This window comes from Rutilus rutilus, assembly GCF_951802725.1.
Source record: "Rutilus rutilus genome assembly, chromosome: 2".
Classification (NCBI taxonomy): Eukaryota; Metazoa; Chordata; class Actinopteri; order Cypriniformes; family Leuciscidae; genus Rutilus; species Rutilus rutilus.
Genome location: NC_140210.1, coordinates 26,133,347 through 26,154,701, shown reverse-complemented (window position 1 = coordinate 26,154,701; position 21,355 = coordinate 26,133,347). Strand labels below are relative to the sequence as shown.

At 38.1% G+C, this 21,355-nt stretch overlaps 1 protein-coding gene across 1 annotated transcript in view; it reads right to left on the bottom strand.

Moving 5' to 3' along the window:
* Positions 1-687: 687 nt before the first annotated feature.
* Positions 688-21,355, bottom strand: part of cbsa (cystathionine beta-synthase a) — a gene marked incomplete at its 3' end in the record, with an annotated part of 356,940 nt that continues 336,272 nt past the window's right edge. Inside the window, exon 16 of the mRNA XM_084390638.1 lies at positions 688-1,091. Within this exon, the coding sequence (XP_084246764.1) occupies positions 688-1,091 (404 nt within the window). The remainder of the gene's footprint in view (positions 1,092-21,355) is intronic.

Genomic DNA, 21,355 nt, shown 5'->3' with positions numbered 1-21,355 from the left:
CGCGTCCAGCAGCTCTTAGAGAAAAGAAAGTACCAGTGGTACTTCACTTGAATAAAGGTCAAGGTCCTGGGCTGTGCACCAGTCAGTGAACACTGACCATTTCAGGGCATAGAGGGCGTCTCTTTGACAGGGCGTCTAGTTGACGGTGCTCTAGCCTCAGTGATGGTGTTTAAGACCTTTTTCAGGAGGCTACCGGGTACCCGTTGAGTGGCCATACATGGAGGGCCCACAAGTTGGGATGGGGATTAGCGAATTAGCTTTTTTGGTTGTCAACATCCTAAATGACCGTCTCATGAGGGCCTTGTTCATGTGTCTGAGGTCTAGGATGGGCCTGAGGCCACCATCGTTCTTTGGAACGAGGAAGTAGCGGCTGTAAAAGCCTGACTCGGTCAGTGACAGGGGAACTGTTTCTCCTTTTGCCAACAGCTTTGACATTTCAGTGCGAAGGACGTGAGCCACGCTGCTTCTCACTGTAATCTTGACCACGGCACGAAAGCGCAGGGGTCTGCGAGCGAATTGGAGCGAGTAACCTCGTTTAATTATGTTCATTACCCATTCTGACACATCAGGGATGGCTGCCCAGGCCTCGGCCCGATTGGCTAGGGGTTGAATGAAGTCTGGGGGTGGGCTGCCATGCAAATGGGACCCAGCCACCCAGATGTTGTAAGTAAAAAAAAATGCTCTTTTTTAGTGCTCTATTTGGGTCGCTGATAAAACAGCGTTTGTTTGCAGGGGTGCGTGTTTTAGACCGGGCCCACTGACTCCAGTATGAACATCTCCAGTCGCCTGAACTGAAGAGGGGACTGGGAGAAGTGTGAGAGCTCTTTTTGAAGGTGGTCCAGCCGCAGCGGGACTCAAACCCTCCCTTTTCATTCCTGTCGTGCGACTAGGAAGGCTTTTGAGGCTCAGGGTCCAACACAATCTTGGGTCGGGGCCCCTGAGGAACGAGTAGCGTTTTGCGCTTCGGCATGAATGACAAATGGCCTGCGACACCTTCTGTGCTTTGGTGAAGCACTCGGAGAAGCCCTTCCCAACAGATACTGGAGAGTCCAGAAAAGCAGTCTTGTCTGCGTCCTTAATCTCCGTCAGGTTTAGCCAGAGGTGGCGCTTTAGCACAATCAAACTGGCCATACTCCTTCCAATAGCCTGGGTGGTGGTTTTAATGGCACACAGAGCTAGATCAGTGGCACTGTGCAGGTCCCTAAAAGCCTCGGGGTTAGGTCCAGACTTGTCCATGGAGCAGAGGAGTTTAGCTTGGAACACCCGGAGGACCGTCGGTGTGCAGGGCCGATGCAGCTTGGGCAGCGGCGGTGTAAGCTCGGCCGGCGAGAGCTGAAGTGGCTCTGCAGGGTTTCGATGGATGAACTGCCTTGGATCTCCATCCAATAGCAGTGGGCGGGCAGAGGTGTGCGGCCACTGCTTCCTCTAGGAGGGGGCAGTGCTGTTTTAACAGTGTGTCGTGGCGGCGAACACACTGTAAAACTCTTTCAAAGTATATGGCTTCTCGCCGGATGGCCTCAGGTGAACGGCAAATCAGAAGAGGCGGCGTTGAGTTCTAGTGTGTAATGGCCCGCTTATTTAGCCAGAAGCCACGCCCATTCTGGCGGGCTTCGGCGCGCACGAGGCGCGAAGCACCATGATTGGTTTGCGCGCGTCAGCCGCTTTGCCATAGGTTTGTGCAGTTCCCACAGCATTGCACTGCATTTTAACATAAAGGCTTCAATATTCTCGAGAAAAGGAGTTTTCCCATAGCGTATAGCTATGCAATATGCGTGACCGTTCTAGAAAGGGAACCAGAATAACGCTCAGAAATGCAGTGTAACAACATACAAGACATTGCAAAGAGAAAATGAACACACAGGGTTTAAATAGGAAAACGTAAATGAGATAATGACAAACAGATGGCAGTAATCAGAACATGATTAGGTAATGGGTTATGGGAAATGTAGTTCATGTAGCGGTAAAGGAAACGGAAGGAGTGTCACTCTGGCTGGCAGGTGTGACACATGACTTGGACCTGGGTTTTGGCATTTAGCAAGAATTTTATTTATTTTTTCAGATCTTATTTTCAGATTTTTTAAAAGCTTTACAGCCTTTTTTTTGCCACTATGAATGATTTAATATGAAAATGACACCATTTAATGACACAAAATTTAACACCATAGCCGCGTTTCCACCGAAATTACCCAGAACAATTTGTGCCAGGAACTATTTTTCCCCCAGACCTGTTGCTAGCCGCTATTTCCCGATTAGGGAAATAGTCCGGTGACGTAGGACTGTGCGCGATTTTACAGTTCTCACTGGATTTCATCCTCTGAATTTAAGCTTAATAAAGCATGAACCTCGTCGTCGGTCCATCAGTCGTATTTTTTAAACTCCATTGTTGATTCGAATAGCAGACTACTGTTACTGCATGCACCGCAACAGATGGTGGTTGAATAAAATGCTGCGTGGAGTTGACCAATCAAAATACGGCATGAACTCATGAACCCAAGTCTCACCCCTAAAAGTTCCTGAACTTTGAAAAAGTACTACCTCGTGAGCAGGGACTTTCGGAGGGGGAAATATTTACCCGTAACTTCATTTAGACCCTGGCTCCTGCAGTGTGAACACACCGAGTACCACCCCAAAGTTTCTAGTTCCTAGGGAAAGGTCCTGCGGTGGAAACGCGGCTCATATCTGCACCTCAAGTGAGAGATGCAACATCTTCTTTCATTATATTGTGAGTGTTTGGGGGAGTGCAGAACTCTATGAATGGGCAATGAGTTTGCATTGAACTTGAGGCTCAAACTGTGATTTGAATGGCCCATGGTGTCCAATCTGGCCAGCATGATGATTTGAAGGAATTAAAATACACTAAACACAAATAACTCAATGAGATATATCAATAGTATTCTAATGTTTAGCAATAGCAAAAGTTAACCCTTTAATTTACTATGTTGCAACTACATGTCAACTAACTCTCATTAGAATATCAGTAGGATGTCTGCTTAATATCTGCTAACTCTTTATTGTGATGCTCCTCCAACAGACATTCTACTGACTATAAGTAGCTTTGCAACTACCTGTCAACTTATTCTAACTCTAACCCTACCAGTCTACTAATACTCTACTAACACTCTAATGAGAGTTAGTAGACATGTAGGCGCAGTGTTACTTATAGTCAGAATGTGTTAAAGGACCATCAAAATAAAGTGAAACCCTTGCATCTTAAAGAATTAAAAGGCTGAATGTTATGTGTATATTTTAAGTGGGATAACTAGCTGGGTTATGTTCTCAACATGATAGCAAATGCCAGAATGTCATAGTATTTTGATTACCAAACTATCTAGGTCTATAAACTCAGCATAATAAGCATTATATAAAACAATACTTTTGGAACTGAAATGGAAATTAAATTCTAAATGGCATGAACCTGGAGTGTATGTGAGTTTACCTGCAAATGTTTATAATACAGTATTACTGTATATCCATCTGTCTGTCTTTATATAAATGTGATATGGTACTGCATAGCACATGCTGTTCCAGAACATGTGAATTCCAGAATCATGCTGTTCCAATGAGCAGGTGTGACACTCCTGCACAAAGACATACATTCAGTCATACAGACAAGAGGGGATATCTCCATCTGAACAAACAGATCAGTGACTCTTTCCCATTGCAACATCAAAGGGGGCTCATTGCCGTAGACTGACAACCCTGAGATCTAAGACTATTTCCACAGATCCACTTCTTCAAAAGCAACTCCTTCTCAATTCTGTTTTACACCTTTAATTGACATACTTTTTCTCTCCTCCCTTCTTTTTGTTCAACCTGTCACACAAAAGTAGAGACAAAATCAGAACACACTCCCTGAGGAAGATAGTGTAGCAAGTCTAAAGAGTGTCTTATGTTCTATTCATGTGTGATCTAAATGCATGTTCTTTTCTTGTGTTATGTGTTCTGTTTGTGTGGGGCTTTAAGGGGGTGGGGTGTTCTTCTGATGAACAAGCCTGCATAGTTTTGTGAGGGCGGGAACTGGGGGAAAAGTTGCAGAAGTTTTTTTCGCTGACTGTGAGGCAGGAGCATCGGCCACACAGGTGCTCACGTTAATAAGGAAGTCTTAAAATTGCTCAGTGTGTCTACCGTTTTCTCCGTTCGCTCCAACAGTATAAAGGAAAAAAAAGCAAAAGAAGATCATCATTTTAGATGCAATGGCAGACAGAGGAGAACCAATGCATAATATATGCTTAATTAAAATAAATAAAAAATTGAGAAGTGTCCACAGTCTGGTTTTCTCTGCAGCATTAGTTTCTTAAGCAGAGGGCAGTGTAATAAATGTGTAATTTAAAGCTGCAGCATAAGAACTGCACGGCTCCTAGTTTTACTTTATAAGAGATGTCAATTCTGACAGATCAAGGCTAACCGACAGATCAGCGCTCTAGTGTGCCAACAAATCAGAGTTATCTTGTAAAAGATGGTGCCTGAAATGCATCTCCCTCTTCATTGAATGCCCTTGTGTTTTGGTTGTGAGGGTTAAAAAACTAAACAAAAGAACTGCCACTAATAAAAGATGGTGAGTCATGATAGTGAGATATCAGCTGTATTCAATTATGGCTCTTTTCACACACATGCGCACAGTGTAAAGACAGATAGGAGCGTGCCTCATCCACTTCACATCACATTCCCAATGTAAGCTTCTAGACTATTGCATTCTAGGATCTTCTTATAATACACATTACTTAAGCAGTATCACACAAGCAAGCTGTTCTAATCTCTAATCAAATATAATCTGTCCTGATATTCAGACCATCAGCAAGATTTTGAATGCATGTTCCAAACTAAATTCAAAGCAGGATCAACTCTTACACATCAGAGCAACACACAGCAGAGGTTTACACATACTAGCATACTACTTCTTACTTGTAATAGTACTTCTTACTATCTCTGCCCTATGTACAATAGTAAGAATAGTATGTTAGTATGCTATTCCTTATTGTACTGTAAAATGCAAAAAGTGTGAAATAAGTAGTACATACAACTTATACAAAATATATACTACAATGCATACTTTATGGAAAGTAAGGTCTTTACTAACCACTAGGACAGCAATGCAATTTAGGACATAGTAACTTATTTCTTTCCTAAATCAGTATTTTTGGATGAGTGAATGATTCATAAAGACAGTCACTTCCCTAGTGAAAGATAAATATACTAATATGTATTAGATAAAATAGTGCTGAGGTCCAGCTAGATCTATACTGAAGTATATTTGATTGTGCTAAAGTGGAACTATGCAAGTATACTTTAGGTATAAATATCTTGCATTTAAAGAATACTATACAGAGATCATACTATCCTTACTAATAGTGATATTAAAACACATGTAGGCGTAATATTAAGAAATGTGTATTGTGCAATAAAGAAGTACTCCAAATAAATCTTAATTATAATATTAATATCAGTAAGTCTCAAGCGATGTGTCAGTAAATATGTTAATGGATTTGTAGTATACTTAGTATGAAATAAATGTTGTTGTTGTTTTTTTTCACTAGTGGAAGTTCATGAGCATCTGCATGTTAATGTGGAAATAACTTCTATAAAATTGCTGGCTCTGAGACTTATAGAACAAGTCTTATGGAGTACTATCATGCTTAACATGGATGAAGCAAAGCAAGATCCACCAATCAGAGAAGTTGCTGTTACCGCAATGCTTTATGGAAGGAATTGTGGGTATTCTTCATCAGGTAATCAGCAGTTGATAATGATATTTGCACAAAAATTAAAATCAGTGGCTTACTAATGTGGTCAGTGGTCTACAACCATTGTGTATGTTTTATATTTATATTTATTTTTTTCTGTGCAAAACTTGCTGTCATGATGTTAGAGATGGCTTGACAATATTTCTATTATACAGTGAGGAAAATAAGTATTTGAACACCCTGCTATTTTGCAAGTTCTCCCACTTAGAAATCATGGAGGGGTCTGAAATTGTCATCGTAGGTGCATGTCCACTGTGAGAGACATAATCAAAAAAAAAAAATAATCCAGAAATCACAATGTATGATTTTTTAACTATTTATTTGTATGATATAGCTGCAAATAAGTATTTGAACACCTGAGAAAATCAATGTTAATATTTGGTACAGTAGCCTTTGTTTGCAATTACAGAGGTCAAACGTTTCCTGTCGTTTTTCACCAGGTTTGCACACACTGTAGGAGGGATTTTGGCCCACTCCTCCACACAGATCTTCTCTAGATCAGTCAGGTTTCTGGGCTGTCGCTGAGAAACACGGAGTTTGAGCTCCCTCCAAAGATTCTCTATTGGGTTTAGGTCTGGAGACTGGCTAGGCCACGCCAGAACCTTGATATGCTTCTTACAGAGCCACTCCTTGGTTATCCTGGCTGTGTGCTTCGGGTCATTGTCATGTTGGAAGACCCAGCCTCGACCCATCTTCAATGCTCTAACTGAGGGAAGGAGGTTGTTCCCCAAAATCTCGCAATACATGGCCCCGGTCATCCTCTCCTTAATACAGTGCAGTCGCCCTGTCCCATGTGCAGAACCCCCCCCCCCCCCCCCCAAAGCATGATGCTACCACCCCCATGCTTCACAGTAGGGATGGTGTTCTTGGGATGGTACTCATCATTCTTCTTCCTCCAAACAAGTTTAGTGGAATTATGACCAAAAAGGTCTATTTTGGTCTCATCTGACCACATGACTTTCTCCCATGACTCCTCTGGATCATCCAAATGGTCATTGGCAAACTTAAGACGGGCCTTGACATGAACCTTCCGTGCCATGCATGATTTCAAACCATGACGTCTTAGTGTATTACCAACAGTAACCTTGGAAACGGTGGTCCCAGCTCTTTTCAGGTCATTGACCAGCTCCTCCCGTGTAGTTCTGGGCTGATTTCTCACCTTTCTTAGGATCATTGAGACCCCACGAGGTGAGATCTTGCATGGAGCCCCAGTCCGAGGGAGACTGACAGTCATGTTTAGCTTCTTCCATTTTCTAATGATTGCTCCAACAGTGGACCTTTTTTCACCAAGCTGCTTGGCAATTTCCCCGTAACCCTTTCCAGCCTTGTGGAGGTGTACACTTTTGTCTCTAGTGTCTTTGGACAGCTCTTTGGTCTTGGCCATGTTAGTAGTTGGATTCTTACTGATTGTATGGGGTGGACAGGTGTCTTTATGCAGCTAACGACCTCAAACAGGTGCATCTAATTTAGGATAATAAATGGAGTGGAGGTGGACATTTTAAAGGCAGACTAACAGGTCTTTGAGGGTCAGAATTCTAGCTGATAGACAGGTGTTCAAATACTTATTTGCAGCTGTATCATACAAATAAATAGTTAAAAAATCATATATTGTGATTTCTGGATTTTTTTTTTTTTGATTATGTCTCTCACAGTGGACATGCACCTACGATGACAATTTCAGACCCCTCCATGATTTCCAAGTGGGAGAACTTGCAAAATAGCAGGGTGTTCAAATACTTATTTTCCTCACTGTATATTGCCAAAGGTTTTTTTGGAAAATAAGTTCTTATGTATGCACATAAACTTTTCACACTATGCAATAAGGTTCAGAAAGATAAATAAAAGATAATGTTAGTAAAGAGCCCAAAAACATTAGTAGCACACCAGTTGATGTACAGGTGGTTCCCACTTTATTGAGGTTCATAAAAATGTACAAAAATGCTTTATCGCTATTATGCAACATTAATAAAGTGCATACAAGCATTTTTACATCAATTAAAATTACATATCTTGTATCGCTGTTTCCAACCAACCTAACCTCAGGGTGAAAGAGAAGGATACACTGTAAATGCCACAATATTATTTAAAACAGCATCCTTGCAAATTATTACTCTAATAATAATAATATAATTATAACTCTCCAAATGCACTTAAAGTCAGGTTTATAAACCACAAGATGTCACAATATTATTTTAAAACAACACCGCTACAAAGTGTCACACTAATAATACAACAAACTATCTAACTGCATATAAAGATAGTTTTATAAACCTAAAATAGGAAAGGCTATGAGGAAGGGAACAGCTTGGAAATTATAATCAACATCTTAAATATTGTTTAAATACCACTAGGATAAGGATGCCTTCATTAACCAGCATGTTAAAATATAATTCTTGAAACTCATTCACGACAAGTGCATGGGACAGGAGGCACAACAAAGATCATTCTGATAAGAGAATATCTTCTTAACTTAGATTAAAGCTTAGCAGCATCACATGCACATGGTACAGCACCGATTGCAGTCTAGGACATATTGTAAATGGTTCTTGCATCCCCGGTCTCATACACTCTGCTCAGCATTAGAGGAAGCAAGGAAAAACAAAAGGCCATATTTTGGAAGTTTAAGAGCCTGCCAGCATTGCCAACAAAAATGTGGTATGATCTTGACGTTTTTGCTCCAAATTGCTTCTAGCCGAGTCAAGTCTCTTCATTCTTATTGTTGATCTCTGGACTATCTCTATCTCTATATCTAAAGATAAAGGAAGATAAAGGTTTTTTGCGTAACAGAGACAAAGTTTTAGATATGTTCAGTACCTGTGTAGCGATGTATGTTTAAGTTGAAATTTTATTAAATAATGGTTTTTAACCATCTATTGTGTCATTATGTGTGGTGAGTTGAGTTTGTGAGTTGGTTTTGCACTTCAGAACTTGGGAAATTGGGAGACGGATGACACTGGGAAATCCTATACTATCCAGTGGCTGGAAATTGCAGGATTGAGGGAAAGCACACTAATCTGGCAACAGAGAAACAATCATTCAGTGCCAGCTAAATAGGAAAACTGCTCTACAGCATCAGACAACTGCTAAAGTTCAGATGTACAAACAGTTTGAGACAATACAGCACCCAATAACAGAGCAATAAACAGAGGAGAAAAACATAAAAGGCACCTACGCTAAGTATTGACATGGGAGATCTATGTCCAGTGCAGCCCTGTGAATAGCTAAAATATTATGCCTAATCCTAAAAATACCAGGTTCTCTTTCTTGTCTTTGTTTACCATTCTCATGGTTCCCTGACTGAACACAGACATCTGTTGTTCCAGAGAGGCTGTTAGTGATTTGCTCTCTGGAGTAGTGACAATAGATATCTGATTTAACATGGTGTGGAGGCCCATTTAGTTTGTCCAGGAGGCTTCATTAAGGCATTGACGCAAATGTCCAGGAAATTAAGCAATAGGGCAATAAGTGTGTGTGTGTACGGATGTGTGGCTACAGTAATAGTCGTCCAGTGCCAAAAAGTAACTTGACAATGAGAGCAGAAATGTGCAATTATTTTCTCAGCCTTTTGCTTCCACAGTTAATAACAAATCTGGCAGCATCACAACAAATGTCCCTCATTTTGTGAGATACTGGTAAGATAATGCAAATTACAAATCTCTCTGTTTGTTGGGGAACCCAAGATACAATAGACTGAGAGAGCCTGTGTACAATGTGCACCTTAAATCTCATACCCCCATTTAATCTGCATCACTTCCTCATTCACCGGATTCAATTTCACCCAAACCACAAACATTACCTCAAATCAATTAAAAAGCAGCTTCTCTGTGGAGACACATCTTCAAAAAGAGAGGGGTGTACAGTAGCTGTTTTTTTTTTAGCCACACATTTTGAGGCTCTTTTACAACTTTAGGACTTTGCATTTAGACTTTATGTTGACTTGAAGAAATTAATTAGGAACTATAAATTATTACTATTAGGAACGATTCACCCACAAAAGTTAAAAAAATAAAAATAAAAATAAAAAGTTGCTTCACCAGCACTCAGTTCCACAGTTAGTTAGTTAGTTAGTTAGTCCATCTACACCATGAAAGCTTTCAAAAAAACATTCAAAAACAAACAACAAAAAATATATTATAGTGAAATATTCGCTATTTATAGGACCATGCTAACCAACCAAATCTGTCCTTGACCCCTTGGTCTGCATTCACATCCATTCAAAGATGGTGTCTTTAGTACAACACATCAGGTTTGACATCAATGCGACAGGAGCAGCTGTCATGGACAATTGTGCGTCACATGACTGATTGCAACACTGCAAGTTTGAAAGTGCAGAAGTGTGAATAAGACATGAAGGATACGTGGAGGTGAAGATTAAGAATAACATCTTAAATATTGGTTTGTTCCTTAGAAACCATCATATTAACTAATTTTAAAATTAGAGTGTGTTTTTATTTCTTCTGGAGCCAGACTCAGTCTCCATTCAGTCTTATTAGAAAGAAGGGGCCAAAACATACACAACATTGATCCATTTGTGCTCTTGTTGTCTTTTAATTGCAAGCAGTTATTTCTGTAGAATGGTTTTACAGAACCTACTCAGAAGTCTTTTTTTATGTTCAATGCCACAGTGTGTGAAGGAAAAAGAGGTAACACTTTAAAATAAGCTTCATTAGTTAACACTAGTTAATGTATTAACTACATGAATAAACCATGAGCAATAAATGTGTTACTGCTACCACCGGTGGGGGTGGAGGGGTACGTGCATTATATTGCATTGCATATAATGTGTGCTGGTCAACTAGTCTAAAATTAAGAAACCCCTTAGAAAACAGTAAAAAACAATAACATAGGAACAGTGTGTGTACATTTAAGGTAGGCTACTTAATTTATTATTCCAATATCCACATATGATACTAAATCCCACAGAAAGAAGTGCTTCTATTTGTGACGTGCTGTCTACATGTGCTGTCTAATACAAGCATATTTATAGAAAACAATAATAGCAAAACGAATCACTGATTCTAAAAAGAAGTATAAGTTAGACAAATCCGACATATAATGAGGGCTGTGTTAACAGTAAAACGTCCGACATTTAACGAATTTTAAAAAGACGGATGAATAAATGCTCTCTGACACATCTGTGTTTGTGAGAGAGAGAGCTTGCGCAGCACTGATACAACGGTACTTTTTAATACATAAGTAACTAACGTGCTAGTTTTCATATAAAATGTAACATAATTTGGTACTTTAGTTATTATTAACACAATAACGTAACACATGCAGGCTATGTTTCTCAACACTGAGAATGAATAAATAAACGCCTGTTTCTCTAGACTTGCGCTTATCAGTAATCCACAAATCACAGCACTTTCATAATCACTAAGCCATAGCAATTTCAAATTTATTTAGATTTATTGGTCAGCATTACTTGATCATTTTATAATTTGCATGGCTGAATGATGTCTTCCTCTTATCTGAGTGACCATGAATAACGGAGTATTTTAAGATAATCCATGCGATCACTCCCATGTGATCATCGAATCCAGAGGATTAAGTTAAGTTAACTCAATATAATATTTCAACTTTCCACATCCACCCCAGGCCGTTTACCTTCAGGGGTCAGAAATACCGTGACTACTGTAGTCTACTGTCCTCACTTATGAAATCATTCAGACGGCGGGCCGCGGGAGTGGAAGGGGGATCGAGCGGGATTCTTTATTGGTGTAGATTTTCAGTCTCTTTTTAATGATAGGTCTTACACATCTGTCAATCATCCCTGCTTGTTATTTGGGGAATGAACCCAGCGTTATGATTGGTCGAACTCTTCTTCTTTTGCTGTTGCTTGATTTGAGGACTGCGCATGCACAGAGTGACAAATCGTACCAGCGTACTTTGAGGTCAAAATGCGTATCCGCTACGTAAAATGCCGACAGGTTGGCAGGTCTGATTGTTCATGTTAGTTCACATTGCATTAACTAATGTTAACAAGATTTTAATAATGTATTAGTAAATGTTGAAATTAACATTAACAAAGTTTAATAAATGCTGTATAAGTGCAGATCATTATTAGTTCATGCTAACTAATGTAGTTAAAGGCAGGGTAGGCAGGATTCAAAAAAAAAAAAAACATTTTCCCAAATTTGTTTAAACTGTCTTTATACCAATACATAATTAAAATGTAAGTACTCTGAAAAAGAGAGTATAAAAATCGAGTGTCTCTAGTCCTCTCAGGGCTGCAATAAACACAGCTACTTATTCCATTCACTCCCACCCCCTCCCTTCTGGGCTCCTTCCAAAGCCACACCCCAAAACACATGAACGCGCGATGCCGACTGCTCAACCTAGCTTCAGCTGGAGGACGCGTTTGCCAGCGCCGAGCGGAGAGGAGCGCAGTGCATGTAGTGACATCATGTCAGAATCACAAGTAATAAAATACCTAACTTTATCATTATGAATATAAACAACTAACATGGCTGTTAGTACTCACTATCAAGCTAGCATATCGATACTGGTAAAGTTTAAAATATATTGAGTTTGATTCGGTAACGAGCTAGTAACATAAGGCAAAGCTAAAAACAGGTTGCATTGATGCACATTTTCCCATTACCATCAGTTACACTGTGATGAAGGTGAATTTCGTGTAAGATTCATAACATGTAAGATCTTCCACGATGAAAGCACTGTTGGCTCTGATGAGGACTACACTCCGGAGACAATTACCTTTCTACCTTGCTAGCTCCTTTTTTTGCCTTGTTTGCCTTCGCTGACTGTATATGCAAGTACTGGGAATTTTGACTGCTCTTTCTCTGCCATAATTGTGATTCTTCCTAGCTTCCGTGCCTCTCTCCGTGCCTCTTCCCCTCCAAACGGGTGCGCGCATGTGGGCAGCTCCTGTAGCATGGTAGCAAGGGGGAGTGACAGTCGCCCAGCCAATCATTTCATTTGTTCCGAATGGAAATAAGTAGCTGTGTTTATTGCAGCCCTGAGAGGACTAGAGACACTTGATTTTTATACTCTCTTTTTCAGAGTACTTACATTTTAATTATGTATTGGTATATAAAGACAGTTTAAACAAATTTGGGAAAAAGTTTTTTAGAAAAATCCTGCCTACCCTGCCTTTAACTAATGAACCTTATTGTAAAGTGGTACCGGAAAAGACATACAGAGATTTTGTGAATATGAAACATTTGCAGTAAAAAAGAGCCTCTATTTTTTAGTTCTCCATTATGAGGGACAATTGCTCTGAAGGATTAGTTCATAACTTGTACATAGTGCTGTTCTGTGCTCTGCTATTTCTCCCTATATGGTTTTTATTTCATGGTGGAAAAAACAAGAGGTCATTTAGAACTTGGTGTTTCTCAAGAATGGTTGATTATTTGACTTGTAAGAACATAAGGAAGAAAATAAGGCAGAGCTCACATTTAACTTGACCACAACAGTAAATAGCGTTGATGCCCCCAGGCTAGCTGGTGGCTATACTTATTGAATGCTCTGGGAAGCAGCCAGTCACGGATTAGCTGATCGACCATGCCAGGTTTCAGCAACCAATAATACACAGTAGGGAGAAAAGGGCTGAGCACCAGAATATACCCATATGCCAGTATTTCCCATTGACCCAGAGGGGGGTACACAGCACTGTTCTACCGTGGCATAAGCTCCACTGAGGGGGTGCCAGGCACTGATGGTGGTTTGCCAGCATATTATAAGCTCTACTCATATGGACCTGCAGAGCTGGACTGTTTTAGAGGGGCAAATTCTATGCCAACTGTCAGTGGCTTATACTGTTGATTTATTACTGTAGGTTTTTCATGAGTAAGAATTATCTGGGGTTCACTAAGCACACACACAAGCACACATAAATGGACCTGCAAACTCCTGCCTAAAGCTATAGATTCAACTACATGTTTCAACCTAACAAAAGCAGCGCATTGTTATATGTTTCCTTTATTATCTTACCAAACACCATTCCTACCCTTTTTTGAACCACATTATATGTAATTTCATAATTACTCCTATTTTGTCTTTAAAATATGGATGTAACTTTAATTTTGTTTCTATTTAAACTTTTATGTCATGTATTTAAATGTATTTGCAATTTGTCATGAAATTTCAGGTTCTTAGATTTAAAATATATGAACTTAAAAACTTAATTTGACTTCATTACAAAGGGCTTAGCCTATTAAAAAAAAGTTGCTAGATCATTTTTCACAAAACTTTCACATCTGAACATGCAAAATATCAAAAGAAAGAACAGAGCCTCTTCTTCTTCATCTCCTCCTGGAGATTCTGTACTCTTTCAGAAGTTGCGTAATAGTGTCACCTACCTAACAGTGAAAACACGGAAAGCTGGAAAATTCTGTCAATGGCGAAGCGTTGTCTCAAATTACTTAAAATTTTGTCAGTTAAAGAGAAAAAAGTGTACACTCCTGAGCAAATAAAAATGGACCAATTCCAAAATGGCTAAACAATAAGCTTTTAATTAGTCTTAACCAGAAATCTTTGGTCAGGAATTTTGCAACATTAAAGGGTTAGTTCACCCAAAAAGGAAAATTATGTCAGTAATTACTCACCCTCATGTTGTTCCAACCCCGCAAGACTTTCGTTCATCTTCGGAACACAAATTAAGATATTTTTGATTAAATCTGACAGCTGTCTCACTCCTCCATAGGTTTCTGTTATTGAAACTTGCCAGCCCAGAAAGTTAGTAAAGACAATGTTTAAAATAGTCCAAGTGACTACAGTGGCTCAACCATAAGTTTATCAAGTGACGAGAATACTTTTTTGTGCGCAAAAAACAAACAAAAATTACGACTTTATTCAACTATTCATTTTCTTCTGTGTGGGCCATTGATGTCCCAGAAAAACATCAGACAGAATGAAGATTTTGGCAGAATATGGGTCCTATTTTAACGATCTAAGCGCATGGTCTAAAGCGCTAGGCGCAAGTTCACTTAGGGCGTGTCCAAATCCACTTTTGCTAGTTTAACGACGGGAAAAATGGACGGCGCGCCCAGTGCATGGTCTAAAAGGGTTGTCACTATTCTCTTAATGAGTAATGGGTGTGTTTTGGGCATAACATGAAATAAACCAACCAGAGTCTCATCTCCCATTCCCTTTAAAGGCTAGTTGCGCTCGCGTTATGGCGGATTGATATTTATATGGCGGAATTTGCAAGCAGAAAAACTGATTGCGTCAGAGTGCAAACGGATCTGCTCGTGCACATCATCTACAGGACAAGCCAGATTCCACCATATCTTTATGTACACAATATTAATAATTTAAATTTTAATCCTTTTATTTTTAATATTTGGCATGTTTGTGTGCTGCTGCGTCCTAGGTCCCTGTGTGTTTAATAAGCAGAATGGATGCGTGTTGTGGACCCCCTTATAGGCGCACATTACTAACGCGCTCTTTAAATAACAAAAAAATATATATTGCGCCATTGACTTTAGGCCAGGTTTTTCAGCTGCCTCAAAATAGCAATGCGCCTACAATGAGCCTGAACACACCTCGTTTTCAGACCAGCGCACAAATGGGTAAATGTAAATAAAAGATAATTTTTTTACATTTAGTCAGATTCATTGATAAAAACAGTTTTCACACTCAATGAGTTTGCACTGAACTGACTGACAACTTCAGTGATTATAATATAAAGGAAGAGCTCTTTAATCGCTGTGTAATTTCATTCGCAATTTGGGGAAAATGTTTTTCATGAGGTAACACAGCCTTTTTAGCTGCTGGTACTGTTGAGCTACTTCACTGTGAAAAGTTATTTAATGCTTTGAAGTTTAGGAGAATATTGCAGAATGGCTTCCCTTAAATGAAAAGTTGTTATCTAAAAAGGAATGATCAGATGTTATTTTTCAACAAGACCATGCTCCTGCATCAGGTCCATCAGGCTCATGTTTTGACCTGGTGAGAGTCCAGATTTGAACCAATAATGAATATTCGGTCTCACATTAAACTCAAATAAACTGGGAGACATTTTTCAACTACTCATGAACCATCAGCACACTGAGTGGAACAACACTGACTCTACTTGCAGTAAAATGCTGTCTGCAAGTTTGGGAAGGCAATTTTGAGCTAAGTTACGGTATCTATTTGTGCATTTCTTGTTAATTTCCTGTCCAGTGATTTGTGATTAAAATGGTTATGACTATTAAAAGACCACTATATATTTTGCCATTTTTGGCTTGGACCCTTTTTTCTTTTCTTTTCTTCTTTCATTTTTTTTGTCCAGGAGTGTATTTGAGTGTAATAAGAAACATATTCATGAAAGTGTAGGCTACACTTTGAATACACTTAAAGGGGTGGTGATTTTGATTTCATTTTTCTAACTTTAGTTAGTGTGTAATGTTGCTGTTTGAGCATAAACAACATCTGCAAAGTTACAACGCTCAAAGTTCAAAGCAAAGGAAGATGTTTGCTTTTAAAGAAATCACTTTTTAAAGACTACAACAAATGGCTGGTAGGGACGACATTCCTCCCAGGTTAGTGACATCACCAACCCTAGAATTTGCATAAACCCCACCCCCGGAACACGATTTATAGATTGTCATGACAGAATATGCTAATCAATGACTAGAAGATACTGTAGGTAACTCCACATCAGCTACATAAATTCATCAACCAATCATTCAGAAATGTCCTGTTGCATTCTACATGTTGTCACTTCTTCTTTAGTCTCTCCATCATTGTCTGACTCCGGTTTGAAAATAAAAGGCTAAAAGTTTCTGAATGAGGCGGGTCAAGATGGCGCTGTGTTAATAGCAACTTTATTACGCTCTCATCCATTGCTATGTGCGGTGCTTAAGGCTTTGAATTTCTATGCTCAATTTTTTATATAACTTGTAGTGGAATCTCAACATATCCTTTTAAGACTGTTTTTAACGTTTATTGGGACCCTCTTTCATTTATTTTAGCTAGTTTCTACACCTGAGTGAAGTAGCTCCGTTGATACAACCATGGGCGAAAATATGGATACAGCCTCTGTCGAGGCTTCTGCAAACATCGAAAATCTAAAGGTACATAACTACTCAAGGCGTCTAGAACATGCATTTGGGGGTTCTGCTGACACTCCTAGTAAGTCTCCTGCTCCGAAGAAATCTCATTCCAACGCCTCCGACTGCGATTTCAGTAAGAGATTTTGATAAGGTGACTAAAAGTATTCCTGTCAGTTTAAGAACCTTGATCAAAGTGCATTTAAGATACGTCTGTTTAAACAACTATATTCCTACACTTGCAATCAATGGTGTTAATGTATTGTAGGCTGTTAGATAAAAAAATGCAACAACTTCTTTATTATAAATGCTCTTTCTTCAACTCCAAGAAATGGAGAGAACCCTCCCTAAAGCACAATCTAAATGGAGTATCTGTTATCCAAACTCTGATTTGAATAACTTTTGGACATTTCCTCAAACTTTTTATCCCTAATAAAATTAAAGAACCCTTGTAATTTATTTTTGAGCAGATTTTTTGAGAATGTATCTTCTTTATGTTCCCATAAAGTGCCCATTCTCTAAATATTTCTGGTCAGAAGTTACCTTGTTAGTTTTGTGCTGTTATACCAAATTGTATACAAATGACAGAGTCTATCATTTTTTTGTCAGATTTTCATTCTAACGATGTTAATCTTTATTATACAGTATTATTACTTTGTCTTCTGGGCAAGTTTCTTCTTCATAAAGCCAGAACCAATGGCTGATAATTATGTGTAATCCTGATTTTAGAATATTCTAAATCCTGATATAAAGTCCCTTTTTTTTCTTCCTTTAAGAAAATGTCAAAACCTTTAAACTCAAAGGTTTCTAAAACCTTAATTTTTTTTATATTGACAAAATGTAATATTGTATTGATTTGTGTAGCCTAATTCAATCTCTTTTGATGTCCGTATACCCCCCTTGTTTTGTTATTTTAGTTTTTCTCTTCTCACTATTAATGTCTGTTTCCTTTCATTTGCAATAAAAAAAAATATATATATATATACTGTTTGTGTGAGGTAAAACGACACCCTCTGTGCCGGGAGCAGCAGTTAATTTGCATTTAAAGGGACAGACACAAAAATGGTGCATTTTTGCTCACCCTCAAAAAGTGACAATTTGAACATGTTATATAAAAATATCTGTGGGGTATTTTGAGCTAAAGCTTCACATACACACTCTGGGGACATCAAAGACTTATTTTACATCTTGTGAAAAGGGCATTATATCACCCCTTTAAAGGTGGGGTAAGTCGTTTTGAAAATATGCTGTTGGCCAATGTGGATGTTTGAAATCAACCCAAACAAACACACCCCTTCTTCATTGCTCCGCCTCCAAACCTATGGGATTATTTTTGTGCCTTTAAAATTGAATGTAACTTTTCAAGAAATGAATGGAAATATAAATTGAAACTTAACAACATTTCTGACTTTGTTTTTAATACACTGCATGTTTTACTAACTGTTTTCTCTTTTTCCTTTCGCTGATCTGTACTTACAAATGCGCTTCCAGAGTTTTCATTTACGCTTCTGAAGTTTTCGTTTATGCTCCCTGAGTTTTCGTTCACCATTCAGGCACATAACTCTTGTGAGGGTGGGGCTAACAGCGATGTGTTCTGAGTTTTTGATTGACAGATTCTTGACCTGGAAGTGAAGACGTCAGTGTTGTGTTTACATGTGAGCGCCTGTAAGCGGCTTCCTATTTCATTTTAGTGAAATAAGTTTTTTTATCTGTATTTATCTATTGCTACACTACATGGTTTAGATGAGTTCCTATAGCACAGACGAATAACATCATCATTATCATCAATCGTCCTTATCAGGATAATGGAGATGCTGGAGACTCGCAGTAAGTCAGTCATTTGTTTTTGTTAAAAAGGTGGAGAGATATTTTAGAGCTCATTGAGAGCCCACAACATTATACAGCGGTGTTGACTTTATTTAGCCCAATCATTACACAACCTTATCTGCATACAATTACACAGTCTTTCTTCGATTACATCATAATGTTTGCTTTTTCATATGTACAAAACCTAAGAAGATAAGGTTCAGTAATTAATAATAGAATTCTTATCACGTGTGACATTTTTAATAACTTTTATCTAGTTTTATTTTAGTTTTATTTCGTAGCCTGAAAATACTTTAGAAAACAGGCTAATCGATAAATTAATTAATTAGTTTAAAATTAATAGTTTAAGTCTTCAATTTGTTATGTGCAGTTTGTATTGTTGTTAGACTAGTATAATACTTCTCCTTTCTCATTTTGCAGGGAGTTGAGCAACTTTTCCATAAACAAAATTATGATGCTGACCCAGTGGGTGGAGTGGTAGACAGAAATCTTACTTTCATCAGACACGACACATCACTTTTGAATGACTGGTATCTTGATCTTCAGACACCAGATATAATGCAACTATTTTAATTTCTTTGGAGCTCAAGATTAAAACAAACAGTTCACAAGTACACATGAGGTTACACTTTATTCTTATAAGTCTACGCTGATCTTGGATTAACACACCGACAGCATATGAATGTTAAGGGGATAGTCCACCCAAAAATCATGCCATCCCAGATGCTTATGACTTTCTTTCTTCAGATAAACACGAATGAAGAGAATCCATCCGGTGAGTTTATATAATGAAATTAATGGATATTTAAAAGTTGACTTGGAAAGACGGCTTCACTAATTGGCCTCCGGTTACGCACGCAATCCAAGAGAGGATGTTTGTTTATCATAGCAGAAGCGCAACAGAATAATGCTTCATGAAAAATAAAACGCAGATGATGAACGAATGACAAGGATGCACAAAAAATGAACATACATACACAATAGTAATAAAAAAACAAGAGTTGGTTGTTAGTTGCCAACAGCACAGTATGGAATTACTTTTGGGCCAATAATAATGAACGTAACTTTTCAAGAAACTTATGAAAATATAAATTGAAACTGAAAAACATATCTTTGAAACTGAAAAAGAATAAATCGCAGGCAAATTTTTTTACTTCGTTTTTAATACACTGCATGTTTTGCTAACTGTTTTCTCATCTTTCTATCGCTGATTTGAACTTACAAATGCGCTTCCAGAGTTTTCATTTATGCTTCTGAAGTTTTCGTTTATGCCCCCTGAGTTTTCATTCACCATTCTGACACATAGCTCTCATGGGGGCGGGGCTAGTAGCAGTGTGTTCTCATTGGCTACTGAGTTTTTGATTGACAGTTTCTTGACTTGGAAGTGAAGATGTCAGTGTTGTGTTTAGATGTGTGGATTTGAACGTCTGTAAGCGCAGCTTTCTATTTCATTTTAGTGATATTAAGTTATGTTTGTTTTTTTATTCTATCTGTATTTACCTGCTGCTACTACTTTGTCGACAGAAGCTTTTAGGAGCACAAGAGATCTATTCAGTCTATTCAGGTGTAATTGTACATTAAAGTACTGTATATAATACTTAAAATATATTGTATAGTGTCCAATTTTTTCAGAGAATATTTGTTTATTCCTGATGATTCTTTTGCATGTTAGGCTCTGATTAGGTTGAGCTGTTACAATTTAAAGAGAATACTAGCAAACGTGTGATATATTCAGCCGTCAAGAAAGTTTCACTTCAACCAGGTTATCAAGGTTGGCAACCATGGCCATCACACTACTCATTGCTAGCATTTTACACCATCAAAATGAATGATCACTTAAATAAGAGGAATTTAAACAATATGAAAATTACAATCGTGGCCTGCTGTCAGAGGATACAGACCTCAAAGGGCATTTCATTACAAATGTCACCCAAAGAATGGTCTTGTTGCCTTTTTTATTTTTTTATCATGCTGATAATTTTATTTAGTTATTTCATTTAGTTAATATTATCTTTTAACATTTAAAATTGTAAATATATTTTAACAATCGTCAACAGTTTCAATTGTGACTTATACAACCAGTTAAATGAATGTAACTGAAAATATGAATTCAAATAAATGTACATTATTTATTGTCACTAAAGCATATACACAAGTATCAAAGTGAAAGTCTTGGATGCAATTATGTTGTGACAGGAAAGACCAGAATCCACAAAACATTAACTGCATACTATACATGTAATGCACAGTATTCTCATGATATACATTACTATACAAAATGCACAATTACAAATACAGAATACATATTTAAACTTCATATACATTTTAAATGATGCAATGATTCTTTGAACAGTTCCTGTTGCAGTACAAGTAACAAAACATTGACTGGATACAAGCAGTACAAGGATAGTCCACCCAAAAAAATGAGAATTCTCTCATCATTTACTCACCTTCATGCCATCCCAGATGTATATGACTTTCTTCTTCACATAAACAGAAACAAAGATTTTTAAAGAAATAATCCATCTCTGTGAGTCCATATAATACAAGTGAATTGTAACCCATGTACGTAAGACAGTTGGTTGGAAGTGATTTTTAATAGTTAAAACAGTTTACATTATTAGTATTTTTCTTATCTAGCCCATTGTTTCACTTCAGAAGGCATTGATTCATCCACTGAGGTCGCATGGATTACCGTCACGGTCACTGTGTGTGGTTTTTAAAGCGTCTTTAGGACTCGCAGAGATGGATTACTTTCCTTACAATCTTAATTTGTGTTTATCTGTAGAA